The 14928-nt window shown below is 44.0% G+C and overlaps 1 protein-coding gene across 2 annotated transcripts in view; it reads left to right on the top strand.

Annotated features, from left to right (window-relative positions):
* Positions 1-14928, top strand: part of GSDME (gasdermin E) — a 138228-nt gene that overhangs the window by 102986 nt on the left and 20314 nt on the right. For both annotated transcript variants that reach the window (XM_069729871.1, XM_069729872.1), the window contains exon 8: positions 5692-5878. In XM_069729871.1, coding sequence (XP_069585972.1) covers positions 5692-5878 — 187 coding nt within the window. The remainder of the gene's footprint in view (positions 1-5691; positions 5879-14928) is intronic.

Raw genomic sequence — 14928 nt, 5'->3', positions numbered from 1 at the left:
GTCTGGTGACTGGCTGGCCAGTCCTTGAGCACGTTGATCTTTTTTGCTTGGAGGAACTTTGTTGTAGAGATGGATGTATGAGATGGAGCTAATACTTCTTGATATTTTTGGTTATTGATATTGCCTTCCACCTTGCAAATGTTTCGCACACCCCTATACTGAATGTAACCCCAGATCATGATCTTTCCACCACCTAATTTACCGTATTTTTTGGACTATAAGACGCACTTTTTCCCCCCTAAAAATGTGAGGAAAATGGAGGGGTGCGTCTTATAGTTGGAATGCAGGCTTACCGGCAGTGGTGTGGCGGTGGCAGAGGTGCGGTGGCGGCAGAGTTGCAGGGATGATGAGGCGCAGTGAGTGGGGTCCCTTCCACAGGTGAGGTGACGCAGCGGCTCGGTATCCAAGGTAAGCAGCAGAGTCGGGTGAATCATGGCTTTATCGGTGGCGGCGGCCATCTTCCTGAGGCCGCGCGTGCGCAGATGGAGTGCTCTGCTTCCCGGGGATTCATAAAAATGGCCGCGGGAGGCAGCTCGTGAACAGATGGAGATTGCGGCGGCCATTTTCCAAAAGCCGAGATCTAAATCTGCAAACTCGGCCTCAGGAAGATGGCCGCCGCCACCGATAAAGCCATGATTCACCTGGCTCTGCTGCTTACCTTGGATACCTTGCGTCACTTCACCTTTGGAAGGGACCATGCTCACGCCTTACCGCTCACTGCGCCCCATCATCCCTGCACCTCTGCCACAGCACTGCTGCAACCCCCCATGGACATCAGGACGTGGCGTCGCCCAGCTAAACAGAAAGGAACACTGCTCAGGTGCACGCCATATCGCCCACCGCATCACCGCACCTCTGCCGACACCATGCCTCCTGTGACCCTGCTCTGCCACCGCCAGCCCTCAGGTAAGATACTGTAAATTCAGACAATAATACTGACCCCCATCTTATAAAAAAATCTTTTTTTCTGCAATTTTCACCCTAAATTTGGGGTGCGTCTTATGGTCCGGTGCGTGATATAGTCCGAAAAATACGGTAACTGTTTTCTGGGTGTATTTTGGATCCATACGGGCTCCAGTAGGTCTCCTGCAGTATTTGCGGCTGCTGTGATGTAATTCTACTGAAGATTCATGAGAGAAATCCACCTTCTGCCACTTTTCCAGCATCCATCTATTTAGCAGGCTGTGGGACTTTGCAAATGCCACACGGTTTTTTTATTTGCCTTTTGTTTAGTGCTGGCTTCTGGGCACTGATTTGACCATGGAGGCCATTTTGAGACAGAATCCTACAAACTGTACTAGCTGACACAAGGACTTGAGGTGACCAGGCCTGTTGGAGCTCTGCTGCAGTGGAAGAGGGGCTTGCTTTGGATTTTCTAACCAACAAACGTTCCTCCTGAGCAGTTGTCTTGCGAGGTCTGCCGAACCTGGGCTTGTCAAACACATTTCCAGTCTCTTCAAATCTTTTTTAATTCTTTGCACTTGATGCTAAGACACATTAACCTTCGTCAGGCTGCATAATTTTGCAACGTTAACAGGCTGCAGAGGTACAATTGTACCTTCATATATATTTTATTGAAATTTGGCCAATATATTCTGGACTAAAACTGCAGAGATGTCACGAAATTTCAGCCCTCTACGGCTTTTCGAAAAAAAAAGGTATTGCAATTTTAAAACGGAATAGTTACAATTGTACCTACTCAGCCGGACGAAGGTTAAAGGTGCCAGCCAGCTCTGCAGTGGATCTGGTCTTCAGCCTCTTGATAATCCAGGCTTTGTTCGCAGGGTGGATTTTTGGCATGTTGTCAGAGCTCAAGTTGCAGTTCAACTAAAGGTTTGGGGTGCTGGGTTTCTTTTTATACACACACACCAATTAACCGATCATTTACTGAGCGCAGGTGAGGATGTAAACTAGGATTGGGTGCATTATATGACCAGTTGACAAAACTTTTGTCTTGCCAAAATCTGACCATGCTGTGTCCATTAACTGATCAATATTTCTGCATTGATGACAATTTATTTTCTTAACCTAAACCACATTTCGGAGGGTTTCAGCTTTCAAAAGAATAATTTATACAACCAATGGATGAATTTAATGTCAGGTTATAAGCTTTTAGTTACATAACATGGATAAGAGACATAACTTGTGTCAGGGAGTGTATAATAAGATACAATGGCTGTTGCATGCGAGTGAACTCAGTGGCCTATGTTGGACGCTTTTCTCTGAGATATACATAAGGGATACCCAGTGTATCACTCCTCGGGAAATGAAAAATGTGATATGGAAAAGAGCTTTATTCAACCATTTCAAACATATGAGTTAAATCACGATTTTTGTCATGGTTTTGCAAATCTGCATTATAACACAAGAATGCACTCCGAGTGTTATCAGAGCTCTTGTCTTGTTTAGCTAAATGTGTAACTCCTTACATTGTCATACATTAGCCTGCATGTACGTGACGGCATTCAAAGCAATGTCCATGGATGTTTCAGATATATCTTTCAGTTAAAATTATAGTCAGAATTTGTCATCAGAAAATGATCTTTTGTTTAAATTGGGCTCTTATGTTACATTTTATTTTCTTAATTTACTTTTTTTATTTTCTATATCACTATATTTAAAAAAGAAATCAGAAATCCACCTATTTTCACACTTTCCACGAGGCCTAACCCTATACTCATACTTCCTGCTCTGAACAGCAGCCACGTGGACATAGGCAGCAATAGTCTGGTTCTTGCATTTTACAGACCTCTAGGTATGAACTATGAAAGGAGGAGCGGAGGTGAGCTCTGACAGCACCTATTGTGAAATCTGTGTTCTCTACTGTATGTAGTATTGATAGCTGTTATAGTTAACCTGACTCATGATAATGCGACTGCTGAAAAGATATCTGTACAAAACAGGAATTATAAATCTACTTACTGTACCGCGAAGTTAACATTGTGAAATTTGCAAGTTTTCTGTTGTTTTGAAAAAAAAAAAAAGAAACAGATTGTTGTAAAAATAGATTTAACATATACAGTGGGGCAAAAAAGTATTTAGTCAGTCAGCAATAGTGCAAGTTCCACCACTTAAAAAGATGAGAGGCGTCTGTAATTTACATCATAGGTAGACCTCAACTATGGGAGACAAACTGAGAAAAAAAAATCCAGAAAATCACATTGTCTGTTTTTTTAACATTTTATTTGCATATTATGGTGGAAAATAAGTATTTGGTCAGAAACAAAATTTCATCTCAATACTTTGTAATATATCCTTTGTTGGCAATGACAGAGGTCAAACGTTTTCTGTAAGTCTTCACAAGGTTGCCACACACTGTTGTTGGTATGTTGGCCCATTCCTCCATGCAGATCTCCTCTAGAGCAGTGATGTTTTTGGCTTTTCGCTTGGCAACACGGACTTTCAACTCCCTCCAAAGGTTTTCTATAGGGTTGAGATCTGGAGACTGGCTAGGCCACTCCAGGACCTTGAAATGCTTCTTACGAAGCCACTCCTTCGTTGCCCTGGCGGTGTGCTTTGGATCATCGTCATGTTGAAAGACCCAACCACGTTTCATCTTCAATGCCCTTGCTGATGGAAGGAGGTTTGCACTCAAAATCTCACGATACATGGCCCCATTCATTCTTTCATGTACCTGGATCAGTCGTCCTGGCCCCTTTGCAGAGAAACAGCCCCAAAGCATGATGTTTCCACCACCATGCTTTACAGTAGGTATGGTGTTTGATGGATGCAACTCAGTATTCTTTTTCCTCCAAACACGACAAGTTGTGTTTCTACCAAACAGTTCCAGTTTGGTTTCATCAGACCATAGGACATTCTCCCAAAACTCCTCTGGATCATCCAAATGCTCTCTAGCAAACTTCAGACGGGCCCGGACATGTACTGGCTTAAGCAGTGGGACACGTCTGGCACTGCAGGATCTGAGTCCATGGTGGCGTAGTGTGTTACTTATGGTAGGCCTTGTTACATTGGTCCCAGCTCTCTGCAGTTCATTCACTAGGTCCCCCCGCGTGGTTCTGGGATTTTTGCTCACCGTTCTTGTGATCATTCTGACCCCACGGGGTGGGATTTTGCGTGGAGCCCCAGATCGAGGGAGATTATCAGTGGTCTTGTATGTCTTCCATTTTCTAATTATTGCTCCCACTGTTGATTTCTTCACTCCAAGCTGGTTGGCTATTGCAGATTCAGTCTTCCCAGCCTGGTGCAGGGCTACAATTTTGTTTCTGGTGTCCTTTGACAGCTCTTTGGTCTTCACCACAGTGGAGTTTGGAGTCAGACTGTTTGAGGGTGTGCACAGCTGTCTTTTTATACTGATAACAAGTTTAAACAGGTGCCATTACTACAAGTAATGAGTGGAGGAAAGAGGAGACTCTTAAAGAAGAAGTTACAGGTCTGTGAGAGCCAGAAATCTTGATTGTTTGTTTCTGACCAAATACTTATTTTCCACCATAATATGCAAATAAAATGTTAAAAAAACAGACAATGTGATTTTCTGGATTTTTTTTCTCAGTTTGTCTCCCATAGTTGAGGTCTACCTATGATGTAAATTACAGACGCCTCTCATCTTTTTAAGTGGTGGAACTTGCACTATTGCTGACTGACTAAATACTTTTTTGCCCCACTGTAAGCCTGATTAGGTTATTTACTGATAACACATTCCCTATAAAGGGCATCTGTCAGTAGGATCAACCCTCCTAAGCTGTTTATATGGGCATGTAGGTCATAGAAGGTTGAATAAAATGATACCTTAATATCTGAAGTCTTATGTCAGAGAAATGCACATTTTTCTACACATATCTCCCTTAGAATCTGCCTCCAGAGCTTATTTTAAATTAGAGGAGGCATTACCAGTGTGAGACATGTATATCAGGAGAGCAGACTGTCAGTCATTACATGTCTCACACTGGTAATGCCTCCTTTCATTTAAAATAAGCTCTGGAGGCAGATTCTCGGGGAGATCTCTGTCCGGCCCATAAATCTTAGCAGCTCATTTGCATATTAATATAAAGTGGATTTCTCTGGAATAAGACATCGGATTCCAGATATCAAGGAATCATTTTATTCAATTTGTATTACCTATTTGGCTATATAGATGGCTGATCCTACTGACAGATTCCCTTTGAAGGACTAGTCTGCAGCACTGATGACGCTGTGCCAACAGATACCTACCAGTCAAGCGCTCATCCTAGCAGGTATCGTGTAGATGCCATGCACATCTCACCTCCTGATCCAGAAGAGAGCGGGGCTGGACTATCCCTTTAAGGCTACACAGGAAGCATTCCGGATAATAATAGGCCGTCATCCTGTGAAACCAGTAGCCGTGACTCCAGCATGAATAGAGCTTAATTTGTTATGTTCGTTAATAGCATCCAGTAAATTCAGAATTCGAGTACTGATGGCAAATATTATGTTGTACATTATATTGCAGTTGTAAATCAGATTGCGAGGCCAAAATTCATCGCTAAGCCAAAAGCAGGATATTGCTTTATAGAGGCAGCAGCATACATCTTGCTGAGGGGCATAATTAACTTGCTTGTTTTTCCATTTGCATCATTGCCTTTGTACTGTTTAAATACAGCTCATTTTTCTCCAGTGTGCTCTGCTAAGCAGGGAGCGATGTGTGCACACAGATCAGACGTGCGGCCGCTCTCCGCTGATTAATCATTGGTACATGATGGTCTTGTCTTCTAGGTTGAAGAGATCTGTTTAGGAGCTACGCCGGGGTTCACGTTTCTCAAGGAACTAACGTTGTCTCAGAAAGAACATGTAGAAAACATGCTGTCCCTTGTAGGATACGACCTGCAAAATGAGAAGCTAACCAAACAATCAAACATGGAGTTGATCGCTGCCTTCCACATCCTTACCAGTGCCCTGGACGGTAATGCATTTCATTTATTTTTATTTTCAATGATTTAGGATTCTGACCAAAAAGTGTATTTAATAAATATTTCCCTTTCATTTGGCAGTAGAACATTTACAATTCAGATATAAATGGATTTTTCCATACTATATTTCCTTCCACACATGACAGAAATGTACAGTAATGGTTGTCTATAAGGCTATGTGTACACGTTGCGGATTTTCTGCGGATCCGCAGCATTTTTTGTGGTGCAGAAATGCTGCAGATCCGCAATTGAGTTACAGTACAATGTAAATCAATGAGAAAAAAAAAAGTATTGCACACTTTGCGGAAAATCCGCTGCGCAAATGCTGCGGTTTAAAAGAAGTAGCATGTCACTTCTTTTTTGAGAATCTGCAGCGTTTTTGTACCCATTCCATTATAGAAATCCGCAGGGGTAAAAAACGCAGCAAATCCGCAAAAAAAAACCACACAAAAAACGCTGCGGATCCGCCCAAAGAACACAACAAATCCGCAGGTGCGTTTTCTGCCAGGAGATGCAGAATCTGCACCGGAAATTCATAAGGCAAATCCGCAACGTGTGCACATAGCCTAATTATCTTCTGGCAGTCCGATGTAAATCTGCTTCACGTAGATGCGGCAAGATCAGAATATATACTAACCTGGGAAAAAAAATACAGCGATACAATCTGTTACACTATAACAATTATTATGACTCTGTCCATATTAGGGCAAAAAGGCATCATAAGGAAATTTACCCTCCTTGGGACACCCTGTGGGAGCCGAATGAGGAGCAGCTCTGTTCAAGTGGTTCTTCTGGCAGACTCGAGCTGTGATTGTATTACATATACAGCCACTACGGTAATTTGGGGGTCGGCTGTAGGGAAAATCCCTTCATGGACCCAGATGTCACCTTCAAAATCACCTGTTGTAGGACCAGGGGTGATCAGCTGCATTTTGAAAAGGAGTGTGTTTGATGAGAAAACTTCTTTGAAAGAAATCTATGGATATACAGTACAGACCAAAAGTTTGGACACACCTTCTCATTTAAAGATTTTTCTATATTTTCATGACTATGAAAATTGCACATTCACACTGAAGGCATCAAAACTATGAATTAACACATGTGGAATTATATACTTAACAAAAAAGTGTGAAACAACTGAAATTATGTCTTATGTTCTAGGTTCTTCAAAGTAGCCACCTTTTCCTTTGATGACTGCTTTGCACACTCTTGGCATTCTCTTGAAGAGCTTCAAGAGGTTGTCACCGGGAATGGTTTTCACTTCACAGGTGTGCCCTGTCAGGTTTAATAAGTGGGATTTCTTGCCTTATAAATGGTGTTGGGACCATCAGTTGTGTTGTGCAGAAGTCTGGTGGATACGCAGCTGATAATCCTACTGAATAGAATGTTAGCTGCTTTTTTCTTGCCATAATACAAATTCTAAGTAAAGAAAAACGAGTGGCCGTGATTACTTTAAGAAATGAAGGTCAGTCATTTTGAAAAATTGGGAAAACTTTGAAAGTGTCCCCAAGTGAAGTGGCAAAAACCATCAAGCGCTACAAAGAAACTGGCTTGCATGAGGACCACCTCAGGAAAGGAAGACCAAGAGTCACCTCTGCTTCTGAGGATAAGTTTATCCGAGTCACCAGCCTCAGAAATCGCAGGTTAGCAGCAGCTCAGATTAGAGACCAGGTCAATGTCACACAAAGTTCTAGCAGCAGACACATCTCTACAACAACTGTTAAGAGGAGACTTTGTGCAGCAGGCCTTCATGGTAAAATAGCTGCTAGGAAACCACTGCTAAGGACAGGCAACAAGCAGAAGAGACTTGTTTGGGCTAAAGAATAAAAGGAATGGACATTAGACCAGTGGAAATCTGTGCTTTGATCTGATGAGTCCAAATTTGAGATCTTTGGTTCCAACCACCGTGTCTTTGTGCGACGCAGAAAAGGTGAACGGATGGACTCTACATGCCTGGTTCCCACCGTGAAGCATGGAGGAGGAGGTGTGATGGTGTGGGGGTGCTTTGCTGGTGACACTGTTGGGGATTTATTCAAAATTGAAGGCATACTGAACCAGCATGGTTACCGCAGCAGAATGCTATTCCATCCGGTTTGTATTTAGTTGGACCATCATTTTTTTTTTTCAACAGGACAATGATCCCAAACACACCTCCAGGCTGTGTAAGGGCTATTTGACCAAGAAGGAGAGTGATGGGGTGCTACGCCAGATGACCTGGCCTCCACAGTCACCAGATCTGAACCCAATCGAGATGGTTTGGGGTGAGCTGGACCGCAGAGTGAAGGCAAAAGGACCAACAAGTGCTAAGCATCTCTGGGAACTCCTTCAAGATTGTTGGAAGACCATTCCCGGTGACTACCTCTTGAAGCTCATCAAGAGAATGCCAAGAGTGTGCAAAGCAGTCATTAAAGCAAAAGGTGGCTACTTTGAAGAACCTAGAATATAAGACATAATTTCAGTTGTTTCACACTTTTTTGTTAAGTATGTAATTCCACATGTGTTGATTCATAGTTTTGATGCCTTCAGTGTGAATGTACAATTTTCATAGTCATGAAAATACAGAAAAATCTTTAAATGAGGGGTGTCCAAATTTTTGGTCTGTACTGTATATCCTCATGTGTAATTCTCTGTGGTGTTAGAAAGCTTTCTCCCTATAGCTCATTTAGATGTCCAATTTTCACGTAGGAGTGATATCCGTGTTTTTCATGCATAGCACTCACAGCTGTGATAATCTATAGGGCCACTCACATGTCTGTGATTGATCCTCTCAGTCTGTGGATGATCGCGAAGACATGTCCAATTTTCATCCAAGTGTCAGATCAAAATCGGCAGCGTAAGTCACTGGGTCCATGAAAAAATAAAGCCACACTCTGATGACATCTGAGTGGATTTCGATTTCCATGGACTGTCAGAATGGAGAAGACAGGGTAATGTTTATTATTTTTTAGCTTTCCACACACAAGAAAAACTGATGACACTCGGACTACACTCTGATCAAAGTCAGATCGGAATTATTAGTTTGTTTTTATCGTACATGAAAAAATCAGAGGTGTGAATGAGTCCTAATAACTTAGTGTAGGGAGTCAACCAGCTTCTGGCAGCGGTCAACTGTTATTCTAGTCCAGGATGCTTTGACTACATCTCTCAATGTTTTACCATTTGTTGGCTTTGAATCAGAAACTGCATTTTTGATATGATCCCAGAAGTGTTCTATCAGATCAAGGTCCGGGAATTGGGCAGGCCACTCCATAACCTCAATTTTGTTGGACTGGAACCAAGATTTTGCTCGTTTACTGGTGTGTTTAGGGTCGTTGTCTTGTTGAATACCACATTTCAAGGGCACATCCTCTTCAGTGTAAGGCAGCATGACCTCTTCAAGTATTGCAAACTGGTCTATGATCCCCAGTATGCGGTAAATAGGTCCGGCACCATAGTAAGTCTACGTTCACATTAGCGTCGCGTCGCCGTTGCGTCGGCGACGCACGGAAAAACGCATGCAAACGCGCGCAAAAACGCACGCGTTTTGCGACGCGTGCGTCGTTTTTGACGAAAATCGGACGCACAGAAAATGCTACATGTAGCATTTTCTTGCGTCCGACGCTAGCGTCGGAAACGACGCACGTGGCGAAAAACGCCACCAAAACAACGCACGCGTCCCCTATGTTAAACATAGGGGCGCGTCGCCGACGCAACAGCGACGCACATTAGCGTAACGCTAATGTGAACGTAGCCTTAGAGAAACATGCCCATATCATGATGCTTCCACCACCGTGCTTCACTGTCTTTAGAGTGTACTGTGGCTTGAATGCAGAGTTTGGGGGTCGTCTGACGAACCCTTCCTTGGGCCCAAAAAGAACAATTTTACTTTCATCAGTTCACAAAATGTTTCTCCATTTTTCTTTAGGCCAGTTGATGTCTTCTTTGGCAAATTGTATCCACTTCAGTACATGTCTTTTTTTTTAACAGTCCTACTTTTTGGGGACTTCTTGCTAACAGCTTTTCTTCCATCCATTAGAATGCCAGTCTTCCATTTTCTTCCACTTCTCTCTGGTTTGGCTTTCCATTTTAAAGCATTGCAGATAATTTTAGCTGAACAGCCGATCATTGTCTGCACTTCTTTTTAAGTTTCACCCTCTCCAATTAACTTTTTTAATCAAAGTACACTGTTCTTCTGGACAATGTCTGGAACGACCCATATTTCTCAGGCTTTCATGGAGAAATGCATGTACAACATGTCCTGGCTTCACCATTAAATAAGGGCCACCTGATTCACACCTGTTTTTTTCACAGAAGGATTGACCTCACTAATAGAACTTCACACTGCTATTATTTTGATCACATCACCTTTCAATTGATTATTCTAATACACAGATTTAAAAAAAATACATGCAAATCATAAATGTGGAGTCTGTTGGTTTTCTTAGAATTTACTGCAACAACTGGTAAATTGTGTGACTTGTGATAATATAATTTACTAGCTGTTTCCAGCCAGCTAACGCTCGGCACGCTCATTGCTATCTAATTAATGCTGCTGGTGATTAAAGTAAATAATGACAACATTCAATAGCGCTTACGCAGGTGGTAAATTAACTTAAAATGAAGTTAATAACAATAATCATAAATTTGAATAATACTAATACATTTTATTCACAGTGTAAAATCAAAAACAAACTGGATTCAGTAAGATGTGCGTTTTTTATTCATTCCAGCATCTAAACAAATTTCATAACGCAAACATAAATTAAGTAAAAATTTCTCTGTAAACACAATCACATGTGTGAGGACGGAGCCTCGTGTGGTAATGTACGGGGACGGAGCCTCGTGTGGTAATGTGCGGGGACGGAGCCTCGTGTGGTAATGTGCGGGGACGGAGCCTCGTGTGGTAATGTGCGGGGACGGAGCCTCGTGTGGTAATGTGCGGGGACGGAGCCTCGTGTGGTAATGTGCGGGGACGGAGCCTCGTGTGGTAATGTGCGGGGACGGAGCCTCGTGTGGTAATGTGTGGGGACGGAGCCTCGTGTGGTAATGTGGGGGGCCTGATTATGTGTGGTAATGGGGTGGGGGGCGGGATTATGTGTGGTAATGGGGTGGGGGGCGGGATTATGTGTGGTGATGTGGTGGGCAGGCGGGATTATGTGTGGTAATGTGGGGGGCGAGATTGTGTGGTGATGTGGTGGGGGGGCTGGATTATGTGTGGTGATGTGGTGGGAGACGGGATTATGTGTGGTGATGTGGTGGGAGACGGGATTATGTGTGGTGATGTGGTGGGAGACGGGATTATGTGTGGTAATGGGGTGGAGGGCGGGATTATGTGTGGTAATGGTGTGGGGGGCGGGATTATGTGTGGTAATGGGGCGGGGGGCGGGATTATGTGTGGTGTGGTGCGGATTGTGTGTGGTAATGTGGTGAGGCGGGATTGTGTGTGGTAATGGGGTGGGGGCAGGATTATGTGAGATGATGTGGGCACAGATGTACTGTGCAAGGGGCGGGATTAGTAAGTAATCAGACTAGATTACAGCTGCCTTTTTAAGTCTATGAAGAGGTAAATGGAGAGCAGGAGGGAATGGAGAGTGAGCTAAAAAGATTCAGAGAGGAGATGCTGCTGCTTTTTAATTGGTGTTTTATCTCACTGCAGTGCTGGATTCACGGTTACACATCTCAGTACTGTTGTATGAAATATTCCCTTGCTGTCTAAGGCTACGTTCACATTTGCGTTGTTGGTTGCAGCGTCGGCGACGCAACCCACAACGCATATACATAACGCAGCGTTTTGTGACGCATGCGTTGTCATAAGATAGTAAAGATCAGGAAATTCGGCGCAGGGAAAACGCTACAAGCGATGTCTGCGCCCTGTCTTGTGCGTCAAAATGACTTATGCGTCGTAAAACGCATTGCAATGCATACCGGCGCATGTCAATTCGGCCCCCATGTTAAAGATAGGGGCACATGACATGCGTCGGTATCTGTCGACGACGCTGCGCCCAACAACGCAAATGTGAACGTAGCTTAATGTCCTAATGTCTGCTGCCTTTGAATATGGACTAAAGGAGACAGGAGAACAGAAATCCCTCATGCTTGTTTGTTCAGTGTGTTGGATATCAAAGCAGCTAATCTATAGTCACTAGCTCAGAGACGACTGTCAATAAGAAACAGGTACACTCTAGCAATGGTATATAGACCATATCTAAGCCATAAGTAGTTTTTTTGTGCTGAACATTGTTTAGTACCCGCAGGAAATTCACGATGTAGAGAAGCAGCTCTGTGTTACTGAATTCTCTGCAGTAAATGACTGAGAGTCCTGGAAACACAGGAGACATGTAACAAGTAAAATGCTCCATAAAGAAATTGTAAATTGTATTTTCAGTGTTTTAATGTTTCCTGCTAAACAGTGTACAAAGCTGAAACAGCTTTTTCAGTTGATACAGTTTGCTTTATATTCTTGCATTACTAAAAATGTTATAAATTATAGCAAAACCAGGACAGATGACTTGCCATGTCAGGCGAATAATGATATTACCCACAGACTTGGTGAGAGCACCTTTGTTGGGTCGAGGTACTTGGGTGACTAAGCATTAAGGTATGACCTCACCGACCTCTCCCCACTCTACTCCTCACTGAGTGTATAGGGAGTGACCTGATAATCTAGCTGAGCAGGGAAGTACGTAGTCGGTGGGGACCTACTACTCATTTTATCCCTGGCCCCCGCTTTAAAGTACCGTATATACTCGACTATAAGCTGAGATTTTCAGCCCATTTTTTTAGGCTGAAAGTGCCCCTCTCGGCTTATACTCGAGTCATTGTCCCAGGGGATCGGCGGGGGGGAGGGGTAGCGGCGGCTGTCACATACTTACCTGCTCCTGGCTCGGTCCCTGTATCTCCGATGGTCTCCGGGGGCCGGCAGCTCTTCCTTTCTTGAGCGGTCACATGGTACCGCTGATTACAGTAATGAATATGGACGCGACTCCACTCCCATAGGGGTGGAGCCGCATATTCACTACTTTAATGAGCGGTACCAGTGACCGCTCAACGCTGGAAGAAGCTGTCAGTGCCCGGAGAGCCCATCAGAGAAGCTGCCAGGGACCGCACCGGGAGCAGGTGAGTATAATGGGGAGGGTGAGTAGCATTGCGCGATATTCACCTGTCCCCGTTCCACCGCCGGGCGCGGCTTCGTCTTCCGCATCCCCTGGCTGTGACGCTCAGGTCAGAGGGAGGGAAGATGTGTTTAGCGTGCGCGCTGCTCTCTGCCTGAACAGTCAGTGCAGAGGACGCTGAAGACAGAGCGGTGCCCGGCGGTGGAACGGGGACAGGTGAATATTACAAGTGCCGGGGGCTTGAGCGATGAGAGGTATGTCTTTTTTTTTTTAAACGCAGCAACAACATGGGGCAAATGTCTCTATGGAGCATCTTATGGGGCCATAATCAACATTTGTGCAACATTATATGGGGCAAATGTCTCTATGGAGCATCTTATGGGGCCCTTATTAACCCCTTCATGACCAGGGGATTTTTCGTTTTTCCGTGTTCGTTTTTCGCTCCCCTCCTTCCCAGAGCCATAACTTTTTTATTTTTCCGTCAATTTGGCCATGTGAGGGCTTATTTTTTGCGGGACGAGTTGTACTTTTGAACGACATCATTGGTTTTAACATGTCGTGTACTAGAAAACGGGAAAAAAATTCCAAGTGCGGTGAAATTGCAAAAAAAGTGCAATCCCACATTGGTTTTTTGTTTGGCTTTTTTGCTAGGTTCACTAAATGCTAAAACTAACCTGCCATTATGATTCTCCAGGTCATTACGAGTTCATAGACACCAAACATGACTAGGTTATTTTTTATCTAAGTGGTGAAAAAAAATTCCAAACTTTGCTAAAAAAAAAAAAAAAAGTGCGCCATTTTCCGATACTCGTAGCGTCTCCATTTTTCGTGATCTGGGGTCGGTTGAGGGCTTATTTTTTGCGTGCCGAGATGACGTTTTTAATGATAGCATTTCGGTGCAGATACGTTCTTTTGATCGCCCGTTATTGCATTTTAATGCAATGTCGCGGCGACCAAAAAAACGTAATTCTGGCGTTTCGAGTTTTTTTCCCGCTACGCTGTTTAGCGATCAGGTTAATACTTTTTTTTATTTGATAGATCGGGCAATTCTGAGCGCGGCGATACCAAATATGCGTAGATTTGATATTTTTTTTATTGATTTATTTTGATTGGGGCGAAAGGGGGGTGATTTAAACTTTTATGTTTTTTTTATTTTTTTCACATTTTTTTAAACTTTTTTTTTTAACTTTTGCCATGCTTCAATAGCCTCCATGAGAGGCTAGAAGCAGGCACAAGCCGATCGGCTCTGCTACATAGCAGCGATCTGCTGATCGCTGCTATGTAGCAGAATTGCACGTGTGCTGTGAGCGCCGACCACAGGGTGGCGCTCACAGCGACGGGCAATCAGTAACCATAGAGGTCTCAAGGACCTCTATGGCTACAATGGAGACGCATCGCCGACCCCCGGACATGTGACGGGGGTCGGCGATGACGTCATTTCCGGCCGCCCGGCCGGAAGCGGTAGTTAAATGCCGCTGTCTGCGTTTGACAGCGGCATTTAACTAGTTAATAGGTGCGGGCAGATCGCGATTCTGCCCGCGCCTATTGCGGGCACATGTCAGCTGTTCAAAACAGCTGACATGTCCCGGCTTTGGTGCGGGCTCACCGCGGAGCCCTGCATCAAAGCAGGGGAGCCGGCATCGGACGGTATAGTACGTCCGATGCCGGTAAGGGGTTAACCTTTATGCAGCACTGTATGGGGCAAATGTCTCTATGGAGCATCTTATGGGGCCATAATCAACCTTTATGCAGCATTATGTTGGGCAAATGTCTCTACGGAGCATCTTATGGGGCCATTATTAAAGGGACACTGTCACTTGAATTTGGAGGGAACAATCTTCAGCCATGGAGGCGGGGTTTTTGTGTTTTTGATTCACCCTTTCCTTACCCGCTGGCTGCATGCTGGCTGCAATATTGGATTGAAGTTCATTCTCTGTCCTCCGTAGTACATG

This window comes from Ranitomeya imitator, chromosome 6, assembly GCF_032444005.1.
Source record: "Ranitomeya imitator isolate aRanImi1 chromosome 6, aRanImi1.pri, whole genome shotgun sequence".
Taxonomy (NCBI): Eukaryota; Metazoa; Chordata; class Amphibia; order Anura; family Dendrobatidae; genus Ranitomeya; species Ranitomeya imitator.
This window is presented reverse-complemented; position numbering and strand designations above follow the sequence as displayed.